Source organism: Toxorhynchites rutilus, chromosome 1 (genome assembly GCF_029784135.1).
Source record: "Toxorhynchites rutilus septentrionalis strain SRP chromosome 1, ASM2978413v1, whole genome shotgun sequence".
In the NCBI taxonomy this organism is placed as follows: domain Eukaryota; kingdom Metazoa; phylum Arthropoda; class Insecta; order Diptera; family Culicidae; genus Toxorhynchites; species Toxorhynchites rutilus.
Window position 1 is genome coordinate 165,963,149 of NC_073744.1, and position 27,010 is coordinate 165,990,158.

Below are 27,010 nucleotides of genomic sequence, written 5' to 3' on the forward strand. Positions count from 1 at the left end.
TCACTGTCAGTGTGACCAAATCATTTTAGAAAAAACTCTCAGACTTTTTTCTACAAAGATGATATCTAAAAAATCAATATTATTTTTTTCACCCATATTCTTGCTGTATGTCCAAAAACTTTAAATAAACTACGTTGTTACAATGCTAAAACACTTAAATTATAAAGATTAATGAAAATCTTCAATCCATAAAACAAACTGAGAAATATGAAATCCGAAAATCTGCCAGCACTGGTCGGCACTTTATGTAAACAAAATCATCGAAGTGAAATTCATCTGTGCAGTCAGTTCGACAACAAACATGGCTCGAAAATATATCCGGAAAACCATTCGGCGATCTTGGACGGCAGAGGATTTATCTAAAGCGGTAAGCGCAGTGTTACGAGGGTTTTCTAGAAGATATGCTTCGAAGGCGTATCAGATTCCTCGTAGAACACTGTCACGATACATCGAAGCTAGCGGATCAAAGTTACAGCTTCCGCCTCTTGGAAATTTTTCTCCTGTTTTTGATAGCGCTCAGGAACAAGAACTTGTTGAACATATTGTGGAAGTGAGCAGATTCGGATGCGGACTGACCCGTTATGACATCAGAAATATTGCCTACCAGCAGGCCGAGCGAAAGCGTATTAAGCATCCTTTTTGTCATAAAACTGAGCTGGCTGGACGCGATTGGCTTTATCATTTCTTGAAACGACATCCGGAATTGTCAGTTCGGAAACCAGAGCCAACATCCATAGCTCGTCTGAAATGTTTCAACAGAGTCAGTGTAAATGATTTTTTCGATCTTCTTCGGAATGTCCATGAGAACAATGAATTTCCTCCGAGCAGAATTTGGAACGCTGATGAAACGGGATTTAGTACGGTGAGGCAACTGCAAGTGAAATTGAGTTTTTTGATGTGACTGAATTTAATGCTTTCAGGTTCCTACCAGGGGTATAAAAGTGTTGGATGAAAAAGGTGTACGGCAGGTTCCTGGAAAATCATCCGGTGAGAAAGGTGTTACCACTATTGCTATAATGGCTTCGTCAGTTTCTTCCTCCGATGCTTATATTTCCCCGTCAGCGTTTGAATGAGGCACTGAAGATGGGAGCTCCTCCGGAAACAATTTTTGCATGCAATGAAAGCGGATGGAGTACATCAAAAACGTGTTCTAAATTGTTTGATCATTTTCTATCCTTCGTGCGACCAACACGTGATGCGCCTGTACTTTTGATCCTTGACGGACACTCAAGCCATACGAAAAATTTGTATATGATTGGAAAAGGCGAGACAAAATTACGTCCGTATCGTAACTATCCCTCCACATACGTCACATAAACTGCAACCATTAGGCGTTGCCTTTATGGGTCCGCTCAAGGCAAACTACACTAAGGCCGTCAACAGATTTTTGAAGCTGAATCCAGGGAAGATAGTTACCATATACAATGTGGGGGCTTTGATAAATGAGGCGTTCACCGCGAGTAGTTCCATTTCCACCGCTCAGAGTGGATTCCGAGCCACCGGGATATATCCAATGAACCGTCGTGTATTTTCGGACAATGACTTCGCAGCAGCTGATCACTTGAACAACAATGATGCTGAAAACTTTCATAACGAACCGAATTCCCTTGTACATCAGGATTCAACAAATGGTTTTGAAATCAAAACTATTGAGTTAACTGACCAAAGTATCCCAATAAGAGAGTCCACTATCTAAGAATTCTATGATATATCTGACGGATTCTGGTCTATCAACTCCAGGGCGAAAAAAGATGAAACTAATATAGTTGATTCAACGATCACTGATAAAGAGTCATTTTTGGAGCTCACCGATATTCCAATGTATGACCCGGAAGTGCTTCTGTTGGATCCAACCATCTACTACAGTGTGACCGAAAATGGAACAGTCTTGACCCATAGGATAATACATGATCCGTTGTGTATGTGTATTGAAAAAAACTGTGATAGTCTTTCAACAGTTCAACAGCCAAACAAGCGAAATAAGAAAGTAAACCGACAGATGAAAAAGGTGCATTGTGAGGAATTAACATCATCACCTTACCGCAAAAAACTGTTAAAAGAGAGCGCATCTAAGGAAATAAAACAAATTAAGGACAAGGGCAGTCAGCGAACGAACCGGGCCCGTAAATCAGTGACTCAAAATAAAATGGAAGATACTTTATGCTATTACTGTGGAACACTTTTCAGTGCTACAGGAAACGGTGAGGGCTGGATGCTCTGTATTCGTTGCGATAATTGGTATCATGCTGAATGTTCAAATAACCCTCTTGGTATCACATGCGACATGTGTATCTTAACTCCATTATTACATCCGTTGGTGAAATTATAAAATGTGCAGGAATAATCAATAAATAATATTTCACTGTATCTTTATTTCATATTTTTAATCCACAACTTACCCGTTTCCACAGCACGTTTTACAAACTAAAGGGTGTGTCACATCAAATTGCATCACGGAAAAAACGCTGTAGAAATTCGCCCAGTAGACCGATCCTTTTGAAAATTTTAGACAATAAAATAAAAACTATTAAACAACTTTTGGCATTTTCTTTTTATTCATACTTCGAGCCCAAGCCCGTATTCTCGCACCTTCCTCTTTACCCCGTCCATAAGGTTCTGTACAACGTCAGGTTGTAGTTTTTTTTGAACAGAAATCCATTTTCTCTTGAAGTCCGCCTCCGATTTGACAACTTTTGGGTTCTTCCGGAGGGCCTGCTTCATAATCGCCCAATATTTCTCTATTGGGCGAAGCTCCGGCGCGTTGGGCGGGTTCATTTCCTTTGGCACGAAGGTGACCCCGTTGGCTTCGTACCACTCCAACACGTCCTTTGAATAGTGGCACGAAGCGAGATCCGGCCAGAAGATGGTCGGGCCCTCGTGCTGCTTCAATAGTGGTAGTAAGCGCTTCTGTAGGCACTCCTTAAGGTAAACCTGCCCGTTTACCGTGCCGGTCATCACGAAGGGGGCGCTCCGCTTTCCGCAAGAGCAGATCGCTTGCCACACCATGTACTTTTTGGCAAACTTGGATAGTTTCTGCTTGCGAATCTCCTCCGGAACGCTGAATTTGTCCTCTGCGGAGAAGAACAACAGGCCCGGCAGCTGACGAAAGTCCGCTTTGACGTAGGTTTCGTCGTCCATTACCAGGCAATGCGGCTTCGTCAGCATTTCGGTTTTACAGCTTCCGGGCTCGCGTCTTCCCCACCATGTTTTGCCTTTCGTCGCGGTTAGGAGCCTTGTGAACCTTGTATGTACGCAGGCCCTCCCGCTGCTTGGTCCGCTTGACGAATGAACTTGACAAATTCAGCTTATTGGCGACATCCCGGACCGAACTTCTCGGATCACGTCTAAACTGCTTAACTACGCGCTTGTGATCTTTTTCACTGACGGAGCATCCATTTTTGCCGTTCTTCACCTTACGGTCGATGGTTAGGTTCTCGAAGTATCGTTTAAGTACTCTGCTGACCGTGGATTGGACGATTCCCAGCATCTTACCGATGTCCCGATGTGACAACTCCGGATTCTCGAAATGAGTGTACAAGATTAATTCACGACGCTCTTTTTCGTTCGACGACATTTTTCCAAATTTACGTAAAATTGACAGTGAAGCATGGCCAACGTGATCTATACACTCTTATCTGATTATAAAACCAAAGCTGATAATATAATTCCTAAAAATGAAATTTCTACAGCGTTTTTTCCGTGATGCAATTTGATGTGACACACCCTTTATTTAATCCTAAATGATAATTTTTGTGCTTCTCCCTAGAAATTTTTTTCTATGGAAAGTAGGAAATTTTTGTGAAAGTCATGCACAAATCGTGTCACGCATTCAGGGGAAAACATTTTGGAAATTTATGAACAATACCATAATATTTATTACAAATGACACAGAATTGAGGTTAGTATGAATTGGTGCGTTTGTTGTGGTGGATTTTGACTCGTTGTTGTGGTTCATTTTGGACACGCGTATGGCAACCTTACCCCGCCTGTTTCGGAATGGTGGATTTTATAAGCGTTTATCATTTTCGATATTCTGTTTTGTTTTTCCTATTTGTAGTAGGTTTAGTACAAATGATTGCGAGATAAACATACATGGCTCCATGGTGGATGCAAAAAAACTACGGAGTGTGCATGAAACATGCCTGTTTAATGTTTCAGTCATTTTTCCTTAAGGTGTGCGTCTTACCCAACCTTCCCTTACAATGCAGAGATTCTACGCCTCTCGGGCCAACGCAGAGCAATTATACAGTGGCCATAAATTATACAGTAGGCAATATCGTCATACGTGAATGACATTTCCATAAAGTTTGGCACAGTTCAAGCAACGCTTGGTAATGTATGAGCTGCAATGCGATTAGGGAGAATTCCTCCAAATTTTATCTAGTGATTAAAACACAAGTAAAACAGTACAAAACTAGAATGAAACTGATTACTTATTTACTACGATAAGTACAAATAATTATGACCTGTTGTCGATTGTCGATTTAGGACCACTTTCCACTATTTGTTTTTTCATCATTTCACACGATAAATAAATAAAACTCGATTCATTTGATTGTCAGTTGCATTTTTCTCAAACGCAATCAGATCTGCTCAGAGAAATTAGAAAGTTTGTGTACAGTGGTCCAAAAAAAAGATCAGAATTTCCATCAGACAAAAAACGGTTTATTCCGACGGCATCATCCATAAACACATTACCGTCTGGTAGCTCGCGTCAGTGCATCGGCCAGCTGCTGCTGTCTTCTTGTACCATCAACAAATGCTAAATGAGCGACTAGACAATCTTCTGTTTTATGTGTGATGCAAAACGCAATTTTTAGATTTAGATTTAACGTTTGGCTTTTGTCGCATTCTGTCGTCTTTCGTCGAATTATCTTGTCCGTGAATTGTTTTTCCTTTTCCCCTGAAAATAAAAGAAAATAGATTATACTACAATTAATTATTTTTAAATGTTTGAGGGGTCTCGCAGTTAGAACAATGCGAATTGGTTTGTGTTGTTTGTTTACATTACAGGTTTGTTAATGCATTATGTATTATTTCATTATTGACGGAATTGACCCTTCATAGAAAAAAAATATAAAAGCCTTTATACTTTAGACGTTCATTTAACCGAATCAATACCTTCATTCATTCCCACATTATTGAGCCCAAAAAAAATAAGAATAGATAGTGTAGATTGTAGATTATAGTATTTTTCCAAAACAATCAATGAGCAAATAGTCTGATTACAAGTCATCATAAAGAAACCGATATTCCGCATTATTCAAACACCATCGATGTTACTTAGTTTGAATGCAGTTTCAGTTTCTCCTTCACAATCGACCAGTATCCCTCAATCGGTCTTAGTACCCGGGTATTGGTCGGATTCCACTCCTCGGGAACCACTATGATTTGTTTATTTTTTTATTTTTATTTGTTTATTTTTGGAGCAGGGAAAAGCCCATTTTAGTTGGCTAAAAGCTTTTTTCTAAATTGGGCATTAAACTCAACAAAAAAATAATAACTTAACATAAACGAGAGTACAATTTTCTGAGGACTTAGCGAGATAAATGAAAATCGAAAACACTGTAACACTGATTGAAAATCCTACACAAACTATTGAAAGGTTCATTCCTACCATAATTAGTCCGAGCAACAGACGAAAAAAGTTATGGAAGCGAAAATTACGACGACGAATGTCTATATTAAGACTACTGAGTAGATCGATATTTGAGAGCAATCGATATTCGAGAGCAGTAGATCGGAAATAAATATCGCTTTAGCTACATCACGACGCAAGGATAACCGTTCAAGACCTATAAGATTACAATAGAGGCGAATGAACTTCAAAGTTTAAAGCCTCTTAAAAACAAAGAAAGAAAGAAGAAAGATTACAACGATCTTCGTATCTAGGAAGGTTCAGAGGGTCCCTCCAAGGCAGAACACGAAGAGCAAATCGCATAAATTTTTTTTGAATGTTTTCAATCCGTATTTCGTTCTGATAGTGTGGGGACCAGACAACGGCAGCATATTCCAGTGTTGCTCGAACATGAGATCAATACAATGCATTTAAACAGTGTATATCATTGAAATGCTTAGTAACTCGGAAGAGAAATCCTAAGCTTTTTGAAGCTTTTGCTGAGATGTATGCGATACGATCTTTAAAAGTAAGCTTAGAATCAAGCATGACTCCCAAGTCTTTGACAGTATGATCTTTCCGTAATGTAGTTTCGAAAATTGAATAATCGAAATGAACAATGTTGTACCAATTTCTGGTCAAATTTGAATAGTGACAGCTTGCCAGAAAAGACATTCGATGACGTACTGCTCCAGAAAAGACAGCAGACCTTTCTGAAATCACATGTTTGATTATTTTTTCGTTCATGATTTCAGAAGCTACGAAAGCGTCACTTCTCATTTCACAGTTACAGGGAAGTGAGGTATATTTTTTTGAATTTGTTGAAATATGACAACACGGATGACATCATCCATAACGACGCAATCATATTTAGCCAGCAAAATTTAATTACGCATTACTATCCAAACCCATTTGTGTTTTGAAATTTCTTAAACCAGTCTTCGCTTCTGCCTTTGCCTTTGCCTTTGCCTTTGCCTTTGCCTTTGCCTTTGCCTTTGCCTTTGCCTTTGCCTTTGCCTTTGCCTTTGCCTTTGCCTTTGCCTTTGCCTTTGCCTTTGCCTTTGCCTTTGCCTTTGCCTTTGCCTTTGCCTTTGCCTTTGCCTTTGCCTTTGCCTTTGCCTTTGCCTTTGCCTTTGCCTTTGCCTTTGCCTTTGCCTTTGCCTTTGCCTTTGCCTTTGCCTTTGCCTTTGCCTTTGCCTTTGCCTTTGCCTTTGCCTTTGCCTTTGCCTTTGCCTTTGCCTTTGCCTTTGCCTTTGCCTTTGCCTTTGCCTTTGCCTTTGCCTTTGCCTTTGCCTTTGCCTTTGCCTTTGCCTTTGCCTTTGCCTTTGCCTTTGCCTTTGCCTTTGCCTTTGCCTTTGCCTTTGCCTTTGCCTTTGCCTTTGCCTTTGCCTTTGCCTTTGCCTTTGCCTTTGCCTTTGCCTTTGCCTTTGCCTTTGCCTTTGCCTTTGCCTTTGCCTTTGCCTTTGCCTTTGCCTTTGCCTTTGCCTTTGCCTTTGCCTTTGCCTTTGCCTTTGCCTTTGCCTTTGCCTTTGCCTTTGCCTTTGCCTTTGCCTTTGCCTTTGCCTTTGCCTTTGCCTTTGCCTTTGCCTTTGCCTTTGCCTTTGCCTTTGCCTTTGCCTTTGCCTTTGCCTTTGCCTTTGCCTTTGCCTTTGCCTTTGCCTTTGCCTTTGCCTTTGCCTTTGCCTTTGCCTTTGCCTTTGCCTTTGCCTTTGCCTTTGCCTTTGCCTTTGCCTTTGCCTTTGCCTTTGCCTTTGCCTTTGCCTTTGCCTTTGCCTTTGCCTTTGCCTTTGCCTTTGCCTTTGCCTTTGCCTTTGCCTTTGCCTTTGCCTTTGCCTTTGCCTTTGCCTTTGCCTTTGCCTTTGCCTTTGCCTTTGCCTTTGCCTTTGCCTTTGCCTTTGCCTTTGCCTTTGCCTTTGCCTTTGCCTTTGCCTTTGCCTTTGCCTTTGCCTTTGCCTTTGCCTTTGCCTTTGCCTTTGCCTTTGCCTTTGCCTTTGCCTTTGCCTTTGCCTTTGCCTTTGCCTTTGCCTTTGCCTTTGCCTTTGCCTTTGCCTTTGCCTTTGCCTTTGCCTTTGCCTTTGCCTTTGCCTTTGCCTTTGCCTTTGCCTTTGCTTTTGCCGTTGCCTTTGGACTAGAAGGCGCTATATTTTACGAACCAAAATGTTTTATTTTTTGTTTGATTTCTTCTTATATCGCGATTAGTATTCTATTATCTATTATTTTTTGGATTTTGAATGATCTTTATGGAAGCTTATCTCTTGTCCACAATTATAATTACTTTATTCACAATTCGTTGCGTTCAACATTTTATAACATTTTATAAAACCAGGTATCTATGTATGCACTGTAATAAATTTAATATTTAAAATTGAATTTTGAAAAAAATCTGTAAATTATGTAATTATGTAATTCTGTATATACAGATTCTGTATCTGGAATTTGGTGAGAAATCTGTAAAATACAGAATATTCTGTATATGTGCAAACCTGATGCTGAGGAACAAATAAAATGCTTTTAATGTTTGAATAGAAATATGATATTTGTATTCGCTATTTAAAGAAAAGACGATATTCATAAAGAATGAGCAGATAATTAATTTTTTTAATTTTTCAAAGATCGATTCGGCAAAGATCGTTTCTTTGGTATCAGTTGGTTGATCCCTACGCCGTTTGAAAAATCGATTCGACAAGATCGATCTTTTTATAAAGATCGCCCAGCCCTAATACAGTCAATGTCCTCGATTATCCACGGAGGGGAAAAGAGGAATCATAAATCGTGATTTTTGTGTCCATGTGGTGTGTGAACAGCCTGTCTCCGCCTAGAGAGGTATCTGAGCAGAGTTCCGAAGAGTCGGTGGTCGGTGGTTTTATTGCAACTGACCCTGTTCTGGTTCAGGTTTTGGTTCTAAGGGACCGGTTTTGGTTCTAACCCGATGGTCATTCGTCCCTGAGACCCTGTTCGTGCCCTTTTATACGAACGGTCCCATAGTCATTCCTTGTTTGGATTGCGTCTGGAATATTCGCTATAACAAAATTACTCATTGTATAGCGGGTTCGTTTTCCACCTGTTCCTATCCCATGACAATTCTCTGGTTATTGTTTGTGTGTTGTGATTGTTTACATGTTGTTCAGTTGTGATTCTTGTTTTGTGCTGTGGTAAATATTATGTGTGGTACAATTAATCAATATTCTTTCCAGGCGATTGTTCCTGGTAAACGAGGTTAGTAAGAACAAATATTCTTATGTATTATTCCTTTCCAGGCGTGGATTCAGGACCTTTATCGCGGATTGTGGTTTTAGTTTTGACGTAGGATTACGTCTTTCGGGAACATGTTGGGGTATAAATTGAAAATCGAAAATCGAGCACATCGTGAAAATTGTCCAATTTCAAACGCATATTGCTCAGTCATTTCATGATGGATTGATGAAATTTTTGCGTCAATCGATTTCGCCACTCCAAAACAATTTTTTATATTGAAGATAATAATATATGTCATGAAACTAATGATCGAACTATTGAAAAATTTCAACCCCTATCCTAACGGAAATAACCACATCTGATTGGTCGAAATTTACGACACGTGTGGCGGGTCCCTAACAGAGACGTCAAAATCAAGCTGCCTGGGGGAAATCGGCTTTGCAAATACATGATAGTAGGGGGAGCTTTTGCTCCCACCGAACATTCTTTGTGTGGACACCGACTGGACAACATCGTTGCTGGACGAGCTGGACGGCGAGGGATCGAGTACCTTTCTCAAGGCAAGAGGGCGGAGGTGGTAGCGCTGAAGTAGAGTAGAGTAGAGTTTTCAAAGGGCCTTTCTCAAGGCTAGAGACGAATGAACTGCAAAAGTTTAAAGTCTCTAATTCAAGACCTTCCTTCCCTTCGCACCGAAATGTTGCTTCGTGGAATTGCATATGACTGATCGTGTATTGTGAAAAATTGATCACAAGTGTAAGTGTAAAATATATGGTAGCAGTTGTGTTGAAAATTACTTGACATATGAAACGATTTATTTCAATTTTCATAAATAAAAACCAAGGTGTGTTCCCGCTCGGGTCGTTTGGTCACCAAATCATTATCAAAGAGTTTAACGATGTAATTCTTCAAACATATCCAAAATCAACAGATAGCCTAACGGAATCCTACGTCAACTATGCGGTCGTGTCTTCGGACACAACCCTCCTGTGACTTTTGTTTTTAGTAGTTCAGTTTTTGTATAAAGTGATGTGTTAATAAATTTTGTGTAACGTTCGAAAGGGTGTGTTTTTCTTGACTGTTCGGTCTGAGCCGTAACACAGCCTCTAAGGGGCTGTCCACATACCACGTGGACAACTTTAGGGGGGGTAGGGGTTACGAAAATGTCCACGTTTGTCCACGTGAGGGGGGAGGAAGCTTAGATAATGTCCACGTGGACATGTAAAGTATAGTTTTAAGTAAAACATATTTATTTATTTATAGTCAATCATATTTATAGTCAAAATTTCATGAGATCTGCTCTATATTTACAAGACATTTTTAACTTTACGCCCACCCTGAGTACTCTGTATTTAACAATAAAAAGACTAAGTTGCCTGAGTGTGCTGCCCGGTCAAACATCCATATATTTTCATATGGCTGGATTTCTTCCCGGAGATGTATATTCTGGAAGGAACGCGCATTAACTGGCATCGATTTATTTATTCCAATCGGTAATAGAGGACCATCTATTGCATCAGGATAAAGACACAAATAATGTTGGGATTTTTGTAGAATGAAAAATCACGACTTATTTGCGGGTTTCGATTCAGCTTCTGCTCTTAATGATAAAACGGATTCGTATTTATTTTCCGAGAGCTCCCAAGGTTTTCCGAAAATTGAAACGAACGACAAAATCCTGCATGGGTGCACGGGCCGTGTCTGTGGAGATCAGTTTCTTGCAATGATGTTTTTCTTTATTGCTATCTGGTAATTTTTGTAATACGCTTCTAGCATACTGCTATCCAAGGTTGCAACATTTGCACAACCCGATTGGATTTGGCTCGGTCAGATAAAAAAAAACGCAATATTGTGCTAATTTCAAATCCAACCGGACTACGGGAGTTTATTTTATCGAAAAAAATACATTTGAAAGAACGCATTTCAATCTACGATTCGTTTCATAAACGCAACGAAAATGCATGACTTGATTTGGATGGCTTTAAAGTTCTCAGTGGAACTTTGGGCTTCTCAACGTAGGTATTATTTGCGTCATTTCTATTGGTAGTACTAAGTTAAGATATCTTTGCTGAATAACACGCCTTGAATGTATTCAGGAGTATAAAGCTCGAGAATACGCGCGACCTCAGTGCAAGTCGGATGAAATTTCTTTGACGAAAAAGCCCCCGGCCAGAACGGGAATCGAACTCGAATCCCTAGCATAATAATGTGTGACGATAACCACTCGGCTACGGGAGCACAAAAATACATAATTGTAGCAAATTGTGAAGAGCAAATCATTCACAATAATAATTTAAAACAATAATAAAGTTAAAACAATATTGGGCATTTGAATATAACCCCGAAGAAGGTTCTCTGTGTCTGGTAGGACTGGAAGAAAATCTGCATTATGAGCTTCTACCAAGCAACTAGTCTCGATGAATTCCATCAAGTACTGCTCGCAGCTGAACGTATTAAAATAAACGATGTGGAACGCTTCAAGGGCGCTTTCAAGATTCCACCCGCTTTACTCACCAGATATGGTATCTTCAGATTATCAACTGTTAAGATTTCCGTAAGACGAGAAAATATTTCGCAATCCGCAATCATGAATGTACAGTGTCAACATCTATTTGTGACATCCGGATTCTGAGACATATTACTTTCAATTTAGAATGGAAATTTTGACTTGGTGTTATTTGATTACTTGAAACACGTAGTCTTGACCCCGACTTAACTACTATGATATTACCGCTAAAATTGATCATTATAATATGAAATCATTATTAGACATAACCTTCCTTTAAAATTTTTCACCACTCGAAAATTTATATAATTTTAAATTACATAGAAAACATATTTGATACGGAGAAGTAAATTTTGATAAATAATTTTTATTTTCAAAGTGTGCTCAATCCACCAATCCATTGTCATTATTCCTTCCCATAAACGAAGCACAAAGTGTAATGCGTGAAATACATTTACAAGCGCGAATAGTAAACTAATGTTATTCAAAATCTTCGGATCAGTTAGATGAACAGCAACAGAATTTGGACACTATACTGTCTATTCGTTTGAGTGAGAATGTGACGAGTGTGTTGAACGATCCGCAACCAGCAATACAGTACAAGACTTAGACAATTTGAACAGCGCGATGATATCAACATCGGTGAATTTAAAACGAATAGTTACTATTAATAAGGCTATTATTCCTATTAATAAAAACATGTAATAGAAAATTGAAACAAACTTGAAATTAAATTTAAGCGAAAAATATAGAATTCTCTTGATTTTCTTTCGAAAACTGGAGAAGTGTCCATGTGGACAACAGGAGGAAGGATATAAGAAATGTCCAGAGGGAGGGGTGTGTCCAAAATAATGCTTTTTCTATCCACGTGGTATGTGGGCAGTCCCTAAACTCTTTTCGCGCAAATCAATCGCTCAATAAAGTTTTTTCGCATTCCCCGATTCCAAACAACGAAATGAATGTTCCTGTACAATGAAGCATAAATCTTGAGAATTTATGCTCAATCTTTTTTTTTTGCGCTGAGCGATATAGGAAAATTAACAACAATTAAATAATCTAACCCGAACAACTTAGCGTAACTTTACGGCTGCTCTCCATGGCAACGCCTACTGTGTTTACCAGGAATAAACTAAGCATAAAGTTTCCATAGAATTGACCACTTTTCTCAGCCAGATCTCCAGATCTTATCTGCCAATCCCAAATGCCCGGTGGCAAGGGTGGCAAAAAGAAACCCGCCAAAGGTGGCAAGGACGAAAAAGCCAGCGGTGGCGGTGGCGCAACAGCAGGCGGCGGCGGCGGTGACGACGACGAAGTCGACGAAGAGGAAGCGGACGCTAAGCCGAAAAAGGGTAAAGGTAAGAAGGGCAAAGGCAAGGGTGGCAAATCGTCCAAGTTCCAGGGCGATCTGTTCAGCGAGGCCGCGATGGAGAACGCCTACTACGTGTGTCACAACATTCAGGTAGGCTTTTGGTGTTTGAACCCTGATTGAAACGTTATCCTGAGGTGTTTGATTTTCGCTCAACTTGCAGGATGTCTTGAAATCACGCGGCTTTGCCTGGCCCGAGGGGCAGAAGAAGAAGAAAAAGGGAAAGAAATGAGCGTCGAACAGTTGGTTGTGGGTGTTCAGCGGTATAGACTACTTGTAGGCGAATAAATACTGTCGAAATGAATTATAGCAAAAACGATCTGTTATAGAAACAAATGTGATTAATAGGAATAAAATTTGATTCTAAAAATTCTAATACGATTTGTTCAATGTACAATGATTACTGCTTCCCGATTAGGAATATCCCATGTAATTTTGCGGAAAATTCTCCCCCAAAATCATAAATCATAGCAAACATCATTGCCAAAAACAAACGATCTTCACGAGAATCTTCGATTTCCGGAGTGTTCGAGACACGACTCTCCCGCCCTGCGGGAGAATCTTTATAAGCGACCAGACCGCGACGTCAACGCCGCACTCAGTTTTTCGCAGTTGCACCGTGTAGATCAGCGCCGGATCGTGTTTGTGTGTGTTTGTATTTATTTTACCACCCCCACCATCCAGCTGCAGCATCCAGTGCCCACCGTGGTAGGATCACATAATACCCACCTGAAAGTGCGTAATTAATTTGCGAGCCAGTGGCCGCTACGATCGGTGTCGTTTTTCCCAAGTGATACAAATAGGCAATGGGGGGTAATTAAACCCTAATTGGGGGAAGCCCTTAAAAGGACGATGAATTACCTTCTGGGTCGGCAAATTGGTGATTAATTGATTGTGTGATTGTGGGAAAATATCCTCCTCCGTTGTGCGGATCAGCTGCTTGGGAAAGAGCTGGTTTTGATTATGAAAAGTTGAAGGAGAAAAGTGCAGTAAAAATAGATGGAAAAATTAACATGTGGGCGTCCCCCTCGGTTTTTCGAGTGCTTTCTCAACGCGAAGGAAGATCTAGAAAAGATTCATCCCTCTTGCCTGTCCGCATTGGCTGGAGAATTTATTCAGCACGAAGCTATTTTTAGAGCCATTGCCAAATGTTTGTTTCAATAGTAATGAGCAGTGTGTGTTTTGCGTGTGGATCTCTTCCAGATTAGGGCGCCATAATGGGAAAAACACCAGCCATCGGGATCGATTTGGGAACCACGTACAGCTGCGTCGGTGTTTGGCAGCATGGCAAGGTGGAGATTATCGCCAATGACCAGGGCAACCGGACCACCCCATCGTATGTTGCCTTCAACGACACCGAGCGACTGATCGGTGACGCGGCCAAGAATCAGGTGAGCCAAGAGCTTCGCAGATTTGCAATTCATGAAACACGCCTCCTTATCGCGCAAACCGATTGGTCCTAATCGAATTAGACAGATGTAACTCGCGGAATATTAACACTGCATATGTTTACCGCGCGCCGTTCCCTAGAGGCGTATGTACCGATATGGTAACATGTCACGATCTCGCGTGTTTGTACACATGCACAAAACCAACATGGACAACTTCTTTAGCGAGCCGCAGCAGCATCTGTGTTAATCAATTGTTTCGCCTTAAAAGGCTCTCTCGTTCGTGCGCACAGCGCACAGTTTCGCTCGACGCACATTTCGCGATCGCGACAACCAGATAAACTTTCTCACGGCGGACTCACGTGTTGGTTATGCGTGTATGTACTTGCACCCAGAATATTAAGAACGCTTTACCTTGTCAAAATGTCATCTCGCGCCACAATTAACACCCCGTTCCCGCGCACTCTCTATTCCCATAAATTTCCGCAAATGATCGGCGAACTTTGTCACACACCGGATACGTTGACCGAAATTCCAAAAATAACGTCCTTCTTTCCCCTTTATTAAACACAGGTCGCAATGAACCCCAAGAACACGGTGTTCGATGCCAAGCGGCTGATTGGGCGCCGCTTCGACGATCCGAAGATCCAGGACGACATGAAGCACTGGCCGTTCAGCGTGATCAGCGACGGGGGCAAGCCGAAGATCCAGGTCGAGTTCAAGGGTGAGACGAAGCGTTTCGCCCCGGAGGAGATTAGCTCGATGGTGCTGACGAAGATGCGCGAGGTAGCCGAGGTGTACCTGGGCGGCAAAGTGGCCGATGCGGTGATCACCGTGCCGGCCTACTTCAACGACTCCCAGCGGCAGGCTACCAAGGACGCGGGAGCCATCGCTGGGCTGAACGTGATGAGGATCATCAACGAACCGACTGCGGCCGCGTTGGCCTACGGGCTGGATAAGAATCTTAAGGTAACGCATAGATGTAACGCTTGTATTGAAGAAATGGACAATTTATACGTTTTTTTACTAAGCGCACGTTCATAGGTCCAATCGCAGAACTGTTCATTGATTGATTTTCTAATCTACCCTTTAGAATTACCCCATGAGAAGGATTATTAGGTGGAGCAGATGGCAGACTTTGCGGGCATAGTGTGCGTGATAGCATGCGCTGCCATAGCTACTTTTCACATTGTGACGTCGATATTTGTGTTTACATTCAATTGCCTTCCACATCCATGTGAAAACGCGTTTTTTCGGCATGTTTTTTATCAATTAAAAACAGATCTTTTCGTGGAGTTCCCACTGAATATGCGTATAATGTGACAGTGCGCAGTGGATATTTGTGAAATGATGTCGGAAAAGATGAACAAAAGTGATATTTTTATGTGTCATTTTCACTCCCTCATCTTCATAGAAACGAACAAATTTTCGTTATTTTTTTTTTCTCTATTATAGTGACTTTCAACACATTTCGGCTGGTTCGTCACTTTTACTTCCATTTTTGGATCTCTGATCTCTGCGTGAGAGGTATGGATGTTACAACGCCAGATCGCCTCCACTTTTCGTTATTTTCGCGATGATATGATGATATTTTGAAGGCACCCAGCACCGGTGTATGTGATTTGAGAAAAATAGTTAGACAACACCTACACCCCCCCCCCCCTTCTTTAACAGTAAACCTACCGATGTTTCATGAATACCTATTCCTACCACAGCAGGTCAAGTGACCCTTTATGAGAATAGTTAGTGAACAATGACTCGATTTATTTAGTTTTGTTGAGAAACGTGGCATACCATATTTCTCCTGTACATTTCGAAATTTTAGGATAGCAATTTTAAGCAAAATTATGAAATTACAATTTTTGACACGCAAAATAGCACTGTAGCCTGGAATGGTTACTATTAACTCGCTTGGATAGTCAGCAATACAATTAATTCACAAATACAACAATAGCAAATAGCAAAAATGTGTAATTCAATGGTTTTGTATCACAACCACACATACAAATCTTTTATTTCTGCAAACATTTATATGATATGTTTGCACGTAGTTACCGGTAGTTAGGTCAGATTACATATATTTCTCAGTAAAAAACAAATGTAATTTGTAAGAAAATTTTGACCAAAAGTTTAAAATGGGTCATTTGACCCCTCGTGGTAGGTTTAGTGTTAAGGGTGAGTTGCCATACAAACGAAACACAAATTTCTGCATTACTCGAAAATTAATCAAGCAAATAAAACCAAATTGGGCATATGGAGGTTTTAGGGGGCACGAAACCTTTCTATGGTGAATCGACACTTCTCCTCCCTCTCTAAGGGAGGGCTGCCATACAAATGAAACACAAATTCCTGCATAACTCAAGAACTAATCCAGCAAACGGAATCAAATTTGGCGTGTGGAGGTTTTGGGGGGCAAGAAAAATTTCTGAGGAGGTTCAACACTCCTCCCACCTCTCTAAGGGGGGGCTGCCATATAAATGAAGCATACATTTCTGCATGACTCGAGAACTGATCAAGCAAATGAAACCAAATTAGGCATATGGAGGTTTTATGGAACAATAAATGTTTTTATGGTGGTTTGACACTCCTTTCTCCTCTTTAAAGAGGAGGAGGGGAGGGTGCTGAACAACTCGAGAACTAATCAAACAAATGAAATTAAACTTAGCATATAGAGGTTTTAGGGATCGATAAACGTTTCTATGGTGGTTCAACGCTCCTCCCTCCTCTGTAAGGGGAGGCTACCATACAAACGAAACACAAATTTCTGCATAACTCGAAAACTAATCAATCAAATGGAACCAAATTTGGCATGTGAAGGTTTTTGAATATGAGAAATGTTTCTATGATGGTTGTTCTATGACACCCCGCCCTCCTCTGAAATGGAGAGGAGGTCCCGTAAAAATAGTACACATATTTCAACCAAATATGATTATTGAATTTTTTATTAATGTGATAAAACGCACTCCTATATCTTCTTTTATCTATATAAATAAGAATGGATCACCGAATGTGTTGATAAGAACAAAACTCGAGAAAGGAATTGTCCGATTTAGTGCTGTCTTTATTCTATCATATTTTAAATATCAAACATTTATTATAAACATTTATTATTATAACGGAGAAACATGTTATTTGCAAGTGGTTGAAAAATCTTGAACGAGAATTGTGTCTGAAAATAATCTGATATTGTAATGACGAGTTTGGTGGAAGTATTAGGCTGTCAAAAAAGTCCTGCGGTATTTCCGCGAGGTGTCGTTGTAAGCGCGTAGTTCTAGTTGTATTCATTGTATCGAGTCATACTATAGCTTGTTGGAAAGGTATTTTTGCGCGTGTTTTGTTTGGTTAAGTCGTTCGTGAGTTATAGTGTCGCAAATATGGAGCATAATAAAGAGAAAATCCGACATATTTTACAATACTACTATGACAAAGGCAAAAATGTATCTCAAGCGGCCAATAAAATTTGTGCAGTTTATGGACCCGATACAGTTTCCATTTCCACCGCACAACGATGGTTTCAACGTTTTCGTTCTGGTGTAGAGATCGTCGAAGATGCGCAACGCTCCGGAAGGCCTGTCGTCGAAAATTGCGACAAAATCGCTGAATTAGCCGAGAAAGACCGGCATTGTAGCAGCCGTAGCATCGGCCAAGAGCTGGGGATAAGTCATCAAACCGTTATTAACCATTTGAAGAAGCTTGGATTCACAAAGAAGCTCGATGTATGGGTGCCACACACGTTGACGCAAAAAAACATTTTTGACCGTATCGACGCATGTGAATCGCTGCTGAATCGCAACAAAATCGACCCGTTTCTAAAGCGGATGGTGACTGGCGATGAAAAGTGGGTCACTTACGACAACGTGAAGCGCAAACGGTCGTGGTTGAAGCCCTCATTAACGGCCAGGAAGGTTCTGCTGTGTGTTTGGTGGGATTGTCAAGGAATAATCTATTATGAGCTGCTTCCCTATGGCCAAACGCTCAATTCGGACCTGTACTGCCAACAACTGGACCGCTTGAAGGTAGCACTCATGAAGAAGAGGCCATCTTTGATAAACAGAGGCCGCATTGTCTTCCATCAGGACAACGCCAGGCCACACACTTCATTGGTGACGCGCCAGAAGCTACATCGAGCTTCTTTGTGCATCCAAGCTTCTTCAAATGGTTAATAACGGTTTGATGACTTATCCCCAGCTCTTGGCCGATGCTACGGCTGCTACAATGCCGGTCTTTCTCGGCTAATTCAGCGATTTTGTCGCAATTTTCGACGACAGGCCTTCCGGAGCGTGGCGCATCTTCGACGACCTCTACACCAGAACGAAAACGTTGAAACCATCGTTGTGCGGTGGAAATGGAAACTGTATCGGGTCCATAAACTGCACAAATTTTATTGGCAGCTTGAGATACATTTTTGCCTTTGTCATAGTAGTACTGTAAAATATGTCGGATTTTCTCTTTATTTTGCTCCATATTTGCGACACTATAACTCACGAACGACTTAACCAAACAAAACACTATCAAGGACTATATTATAGCGCGCAAAAATACCTTTCCAACAAGCTATAGTATGACTCGATACAATGAATACAACTAGAACTACGCGCTTACATCGACACCTCGCGGAAATACCGCAGGACTTTTTTGACAGCCTAATAGAATAAGTAGATAAATCGAAAGAAGGCTTTTAAGTTTTCAACGATCGATTCGACAAAGATCGATTCTTTGGTTAAATCGGTTAAATGGCTAAATCAGTGGATCGATACCTAAGCCGTTTGGAAAATCGATTCGACAAGATCCAAAAAAATCAAGTCTCATTCCCAAAACAGACAGCTATTTGACTTCCTATACGTACATGGTCCACTCTGATTGAACCAATGAAGCACCTTTTAAGACTTAGTTCTCTATGACACTGTAGACCAGCATTTTTCACTGATCCGTTCAGTCAGAGTGAACCAAGTACATTTTTTTATACAATCATAGTGTGTACCTTCTACGCAAACAGGTTCAAGTACATTTCACCAAGGCGCCTATTAGTCTCAAGAGAAACTTTTGTTGGTTTGCATTTGGTGCTTGGAAATTGTTTAAATTCAATACACAACTGATTGACACATGGTTCGCTATGTCTGCAAATGATACAGAACCATATCGCCATGGTTAACAGCGCATGGTCCGCTGTGACTGCATACTATGAGGGGCTTTCGTTGATCAATCATAGCAATTTCGATCCGTTATTCCTGCTGTATCCATGATTTTCCAAATCTGAGAAATGTGGGGTGTAGCTTACGAAATGCTTATTCTAATGCAATCAATTACTCGTTTTGTTTCAATTTTACGACTTGGTCCTTACTGACTTAACCAAGTGCTCTCATCATCAAGTGTTAAGATGAACGCATGAAAAATTGGTAGAAATTGTCCTTTTCTTTTAACGCAAGCGTTAACATTGTGTTCAAATCCGGTAATCATTCCAATACATTTTCAGGGCGAAAAGAACGTGCTGATCTTCGATCTCGGAGGCGGTACGTTCGACGTGTCCATCCTGACCATCGACGAGGGCTCGCTGTTCGAGGTGAAGTCCACCGCCGGCGATACCCACCTGGGTGGGGAGGATTTCGACAACCGTCTGGTGAATCACTTCGCGGAGGAGTTCAAGCGCAAGCACAAGAAGGACATGTCCGGCAACGTGCGTGCCCTTCGCCGTTTGCGTACTTCGTGTGAGCGAGCGAAGCGTACGCTATCTTCCAGCACGGAAGCCTCGCTGGAAATCGATGCTCTGCACGAGGGGGTGGATTTCTATTCGAAAATCACCCGGGCTCGTTTCGAGGAACTTTGCATGGATATGTTCCGTTCGACGTTGGCTCCGGTCGAGCGGGCGCTTGGCGATGCCAAGCTGGACAAGGGCGCCATCCACGATGTCGTTCTCGTGGGTGGTTCAACCCGCATCCCAAAGGTCCAGAAGATGTTGCAGGACTTCTTCTGTGGCAAAGCACTGAACCTTTCGATCAACCCGGACGAAGCGGTGGCATACGGAGCAGCAGTGCAGGCAGCAATCCTGAGCGGTGATCAGAGCTCCCAGATTCAGGATGTGCTTCTGGTGGATGTAACGCCTCTGTCGCTGGGCATCGAAACCGCCGGTGGCGTTATGACGAAGATCATCGAGCGCAACTCGCGCATCCCGTGCAAACAACAGCAGACCTTCACGACATACAGTGACAATCAGAACGCTGTCTCGATCCAAGTGTTCGAGGGTGAACGCGCTATGACCAAGGACAACAATTTGCTGGGAACGTTCAACCTGACCGGCATCCCGCCGGCACCACGCGGTGTGCCAAAGATCGAAGTCACGTTCGATCTGAACGCGGACGGCATTCTGAACGTTTCCGCTAAGGACAGTAGCACCGGTAAATCGGAGAAAATCACCATCAAGAACGACAAGGGCCGTCTCTCGAAAGCGGATATCGATCGGATGCTCTCGGACGCTGAGAAATACCGGGAAGAGGACGAACGGCAGCGGGAACGGGTTGCCGCTCGAAATCAACTCGAGGGTTACATCTTCAGCTGCAAGCAAGCCGTGGAAGATGCTCCCGCCGGGAAGCTAACCGATGCAGACAAGCAAACGGTGAAGGACAAATGTTCGTCGGAGATGACCTGGTTGGATGCGAACTCGCTTGCCGAGAAGGATGAGTACGATCACCATCTGAAGGAGTGTCAGCGGGTCTGCGGACCGATTATGGCTAAAATGCATCAAGGTGGTGGCGGTGCTGAGGGAGGAGCCTCCTCCGCTTCCGCCGGAGGAAAGGGACCCACCGTTGAGGAGGTGGATTAAATCCCGATGGCGCAACCATTTCTCTACCATAACGCTTCATTGCTGCCCAAAACTATTAACAAACTTGCCTTCGCTTGTACGTTTAACAATGTTTGAATAAATAACCGCCATAACCGATAGAAATGCCTTTCATTCAACACCCAAAACTTCATCCCTGATATTGCGTGGTTCTCTCCGAAGTAAGGTCAAAACAAACTCGGTAAAAAGCACCGCACGTTTCCGCGAGCATATTCAATTTAGTTCCGACCACGGCGCAGTGTAGAACCAATTCCTTCTGACGATGGGAACTCTGAGTAAATACTTCTACGAAGCTACGCGTGACAAAACCTGTCGCGATATGCTCCATCCGGGGTGCACCTGCTATGAAGCGGGAAAAATCTACATCCGCCAGGGCGTTCTCGGAGCGATGAAACACTACCTACCCGGAGCGGCGGTATGACGAGATTGAAAGCAGAGCGAGTCCAATGAACTGACCTAGTGCAATATGTTTTAATATGTTTTGTTTTCAATTTGCGTTTTGTGACAGACGGCCCTCCTGTTCCGGATGAACCACTGGGACGATCCCGAAGTGTGGAGGAGTTGCGTGGTGCAATATGTGCGATGTATCGTGGCAGGACTACCGATGACAGTCGGGAGCTTCCATTTCTTCTGCGGTTTCTAGTGAGTCACACGCACGCAGAATTTGAATTTGAATTAATTAATTTGAGTGTTGAAACTAAATACTTAGAATGAGTTCACCTCTATTTGCCGGTCGCGCAATTTCGTTGCCATATATTAACCGAGCGTTGTCGAAACCAATTTCTAACTATTTGCAGCAATCTTTTGGGTCGTTTCTCGGCAACATTCTTCGTGTTCCTTCCGTCGCTGCTAGGTGCTTGCACCTGTATGTTCCTTCCCCGTTCAATCGTTCGGGCTCAGGGAATTGGACTGTTCAACATGGCAAGTACGAAATACCCCCAAAAGTTCATCGATTATAATCGCACTCCTTTTCCCTCAGTACATCGAGTTCCTTATCAAACGATCCCGGGGACGAACGATGGAAATGCTCCGAACGTCGAGGCTTGCCGGGACACTTCTGTTCAGCGCTTTCAGTGCTGCCATGATGCCCGCTCTACAATATCTACAGATCGATCGATTCTGGTTCGCCAATGTGTACAAAACTAGTCCGTCACCCCAAAACCCCTCGAAGACTCATTGCACACATCACAAAGGCAAATCCTGTTTGCAGCACATCACCCTCCAAATCAAACGATCCTTCTACTTCGGCCTGGCTATATTCCTAATCAAAAACATCGTACCGCGATTGTTGTTGCCATTCAAACAGCCCACCAAATTCCTCCGACTCATGGTGTCTCGCTTTGACTACGGTCTGATCGGCTTCTTCGTTGGTTACAAGGCACTCTACGAGATCTGCAATTGCATGCTCATTCGGAACAACATCACCACGAATCCACTTGTTCGAGCGTCGATCGCTGGCTTCGCCAGCGGTGCTGCTTACTGCCTTTACCCAAACTATATGCTGTTCACCTACCCGATCACCGAACTGATCGAAGTGTACTGGCTGGTGTACATGAGATCGAACCTACCGAAACCCGGTTTGGCGAGGGTTGTGGATCGTTTGCCGACCGCACTGCTGGCGTACGCCTTCAGTTTGGGTATGATGTACCACCTGCGGGTTGTCTATCCGTACTATACCAACCGGTACTGCCACAAGCTGATGGACAACGGGACGAGCGGTCGGTCGGAGACGTTGGCCCGAGGATATGCGGAAATTATGATGGGGTATCGGAGCTAGGGTGTGTGGCAATAAGGTTAGGGACAATTTTGGGATGATCAGTGCTTATATTTAAGCTAAATATTCTTTGAGGATCATACCAACGTTGACTGTTGACAATAAAACCTACTTTAAAAGCTTCTGTACTCGCGCGCAAAATCATAACTCATATGTCACAAACGGTCGCTTTAATTTTACAATTTTAAATTTTTTACGAGCCAAGAAAGATATAATTAAATGAAAAAACTCCAGAAAATATTTTTCTTCAAATTCATGCAGTTTCAATAGTCATGTCATGTAATCCAGCCTAAAGTAAATGATTTTGGTTTGTCCAGTCGAAAATATGATCATGGTTTGTAGTATACTAGCTGACCCGACAAACTTCGTCCCGAACAAAATTTATTTTTTGTTATCAATACCTCCAAACGTTCACGTTTTCTTACTTACAGTCATGGGTCCAATCGCAGAACTGTTCATTGATTCATCTTCTAATTGACCCTTTACAATTTACTTTTAATATAAATTTCCTAGGACTTCTCTCACAACTCGTCATTATAATATCAGATTATTTTCAGATACAATTTATGTTTCTCCGTTATATCGAATAAATGTTTGATACAGAAAATATGATAGAATGAAGATAGCCCTAAATCGGATAATTCCTTCTTCGAGTTTTGCTCTTATCAACACATTCGACGGTCCACTTTTATTTATATAGATAGAAGAAAATATAGCAGTTCGTTTTATCACATTAAAATCCATTTCCACTTTCGAAAAAAAAATCAATTTCGTTGGCGCAAACATCAAATGGACTAACAACGCTTGTCACTATGTAATTGTAGAACATATTCGAATTGAATTTCCCGAATTTTCCCTTCAGAGTTTTCCGAAAATTTTCAATTGTCATGTTTGGTTGGAATATGTGTAATATTTTTATGGGACCCCCTCTCCATTCCTTAGGAGGAAGGGGTGTCATACCACCATCATCTCGTATCCAAAAACCCTCACATCCCAAATTTGGCTCTATTTACTTCATTAGTTCTTGAGTTATGCAGAAGTTTGTGTTTCACTTGTATGGCAGCCCCCTTCCCCTTAAAGAGGGGAGAAGAGTGTCGAACCACAATAGGAACATTTCGTTCCCTCTACAACCTCCACATGCCGAATTTGCTTCCGTTTGTTTGATTGATTCTCGAGTTATGCGAATGTCAACCACTATAGAAACATTTATTGCCCCTTATATTATTATTAATTGATTCTCGAGTTCTGCAGCTTCCCCCCTGAGGGAGGGGGGGGGGGTGTGCGCGAGGAGTGTCGAACCACCATAAAAACATTTATCGATCCCTAAAAACTTTTTATGCCAAGATTGATTCCATTTGCTTGATTAGTTCTCGAGTTATTCAGCCCCTCTCTCCTTCAGAGAGAGGGGAGGATTGTCAAATTACCATAGAAACAATTACTGCCCCCTAAATCCTCCACATTCCAAATTTGGTTCCGTTTGCTAGATTAGTTCTTGAGTTATGCAGAAATTCATGCTTCATTTGTATGGAAGTTTCTCCACCCCAGAGGGAGGAGTGTCTAAAGGGTGTGTCACATCAAATTGCATCACGGAAAAAACGCTGTAGAAATTCGCCCAGTAGACCGATCCTTTTGAAAATTTTAGACAGTAACATAAAAACTATTAAACAACTTTTGGCATTTTCTTTTTATTCATACTTCGAGCCCAAGCCCGTATGCTCGCACCTTCCTCTTTACCCCGTCCATAAGGTTCTGTACAGCGTCAGGTTGTAGTTTTTTTTTGAACAGAAATCCATTTTCTCTTGAAGTCCGCCTCCGATTTGACAACTTTTGGGTTCTTCCGGAGGGCCTGCTTCATAATCGCCCAATATTTCTCTATTGGGCGAAGCTCCGGCGCGCTGGGCGGGTTCATTTCCTCTAGCACGAAGGTGACCCCGTTGGCTTCGTACCACTCCAACACGTCCTTTGAATAGTGGCACGAAGCGAGATCCGGCCAGAAGATGGTCGGGCCCTCGTGCTGCTTCAATAGTGGTAGTAAGCGCTTCTGTAGGCACTCCTTAAGGTAAACCTGCCCGTTTACCGTGCCGGTCATCACGAAGGGGGCGCTCCGCTTTCCGCAAGAGCAGATCGCTTGCCACACTATGTACTTTTTGGCAAACTTGGATAGTTTCTGCTTGCGAATCTCCTCCGGAACGCTGAATTTGTCTTCTGCGGAGAAAAACAACAGGCCCGGCAGCTGACGAAAGTCCGCTTTGACGTAGGTTTCGTCGTCCATTACCAGGCAATGCGGCTTCGTCAGCATTTCGGTGTACAGCTTCCGGGCTCGCGTCTTCCCCACCATGTTTTGCCTTTCGTCGCGGTTAGGAGCCTTCTGAACCTTGTATGTACGCAGGCCCTCCCGCTACTTGGTCCGCTGGACGAATGAACTTGACAAATTCAGCTTATTGGCGACATCCCGGACCGAACTTCTCGGATCACGTCTAAACTGCTTAACTACGCGCTTGTGATCTTTTTCACTGACGGAGCATCCATTTTTGCCGTTCTTCACCTTCCGGTCGATGGTTAGGTTCTCGAAGTATCGTTTTAGTACTCTGCTGACCGTGGATTGGACGATTCCCAGCATCTTACCGATGTCCCGATGTGACAACTCCGGATTCTCGAAATGAGTGCACAGGATTAATTCACGACGCTCTTTTTCGTTCGACGACATTTTTCCAAATTTACGAAAAATTGACAGTGAAGCATGGCCAACGTGATCTATACACTCTTATCTGATTATAAGCGAAAGCTGAAAATATAACTCCTAAAAATTAAATTTCTACAGCGTTTTTTCCGTGATGCAATTTGATGTGACACACCCTTTATACACCATCGAAATATTTCGTACCCTCTAAGAATTCGTTCGTTTGAGTTCGTTTGTTTCATTAATTCTGGAGTTATGCTGAAATTTGTGTTTCATTTGTATGGTAGACTAGAGAGGGGGAGGAGTGTCTACCCAACATAGGAACATTTATTGCACCCACATGCCAAATTTGGATTCGTTTACTTGATTAATTCTCGAGTTATGCTGAAATTTGTGTTTCATTTGTATGGCAGCCCCCCTTAGAGAGGGGGAGGGGTCTCGAAATATCGTTAAAACCTTCCTCGCCCCCAAAAACCCCTACATACCATTTTTTACATCGATCGGTTCTATAGTTTCCGAGTCCAGATACAGATAGACAGATAGACAGACAGACAGGAATCCATTTTTATATAGATAGATTTTTAAGGAATCACATGTAAAAATACACCTTCTATTTGGATCAATGCGCCCCTCATTCGAGTTTCGAGCAGTTTGTTTATTGTGTCCTTCGCGCATAACAGAAATAGAGTTTCGCTGTGTTGAGTGTGTTGCCCAAGAAAAGGCAATATTCTGAAGGAAGCCTAAATTATGAATGGATCAATATGATGACAGTAAACTCAAGCAATGATAAATGTAACATCTACTTGAGAACTCGAATGTTTTCTTTCAAAAATGGTGATGGTGAAAACCGGTCAAACCATGATCATTTTTTGGACAAACCATGATCAGAGGTGGTCAAACCATGATCATAATTCCTCTTTAAGAAAAATCGTTAAAAAGCATAAAAATTTGAATAATTCCAAGAATCTAACCTTATGGTAGTATTAGCAACTAGAAACATGGACCTTATGGTAGTATTAGCAACTAGAGACATGGGGCTTTTCAACAAACCGATTATGTGTGATTTTCATGGAGAAAAATCGATTTGCATTTACTAGTTGCCTAAAAACACCCCAAATCGGATAAACCAAGATCATTTAACGTAGTCAAAACAAAATTATTGATTCTCGGATCTTAGATTCTCGGTCTGTGAGAGGGTTAATTGAAGGAAAACATATGTCATACTCATAAATATTCAATGAGAAATTAGTTAATAAAATAAAATGAAACTTCACAGAAAATAAAGTAATATTTATTGATTATTTAGTAACCGATAATTACTAAATAATCAATAAATATTACTTTATTTTCTGTGAAGTTTCATCAATCAATATTGCTGATTTTTTAGAGGATTTGTCATTCATGAACATACAAAGCAATTATATTCCATAAAAATACACCCGAGATGATATTGTATACCTCAATTACAGGCAAACCTTTTTTTGTGCGGGGGATAGGGACCACACACAAAAAGTCGCATAAAAAAAATCGTGCAAAACTTCACCAGTAGCTTTAAAAAATCGTGTTCGGTACACATTTTGAGAAAAAAAAAATTTTTGTGTGGTAGATAGGGACCGCATAAAAAAAGTTTCCCCCAAGAAAATAACTCAAAT

The 27,010-nt window shown here is 41.8% G+C and overlaps 3 protein-coding genes across 4 annotated transcripts; all 3 read left to right on the forward strand.

Moving 5' to 3' along the window:
- Positions 1–12,439: 12,439 nt before the first annotated feature.
- Positions 12,440–13,026, forward strand: LOC129763114 (small lysine-rich protein 1). The gene is made up of 2 exons (XM_055761887.1): positions 12,440–12,774; positions 12,845–13,026. The coding sequence occupies exons 1-2, from the start codon at positions 12,517–12,519 to the stop codon at positions 12,911–12,913; spliced, it is 327 nt and encodes a 108-aa protein (XP_055617862.1). The 5' UTR covers positions 12,440–12,516; the 3' UTR covers positions 12,914–13,026.
- Positions 13,027–13,258: 232 nt separating this feature from the next.
- Positions 13,259–21,009, forward strand: LOC129766555 (heat shock 70 kDa protein cognate 2). Of its 2 annotated transcripts, none has more exons than XM_055767128.1 (4): positions 13,259–13,416; positions 13,885–14,072; positions 14,643–15,038; positions 19,543–21,009. In XM_055767128.1, the coding sequence occupies exons 2-4, from the start codon at positions 13,899–13,901 to the stop codon at positions 20,884–20,886; spliced, it is 1,914 nt and encodes a 637-aa protein (XP_055623103.1). In that variant the 5' UTR covers positions 13,259–13,416; positions 13,885–13,898; the 3' UTR covers positions 20,887–21,009. The 2 variants fall into 2 exon arrangements, with proteins under 2 accessions (XP_055623103.1, XP_055623107.1); XM_055767132.1 differs by having other exon boundaries at positions 13,266–13,389.
- A 157-nt stretch (positions 21,010–21,166) lies between these two features.
- On the forward strand, positions 21,167–22,681 carry LOC129761576 (uncharacterized). The gene is made up of 4 exons (XM_055759313.1): positions 21,167–21,319; positions 21,413–21,546; positions 21,702–21,825; positions 21,884–22,681. The coding sequence occupies exons 1-4, from the start codon at positions 21,167–21,169 to the stop codon at positions 22,679–22,681; spliced, it is 1,209 nt and encodes a 402-aa protein (XP_055615288.1).
- Positions 22,682–27,010: the final 4,329 nt, after the last annotated feature.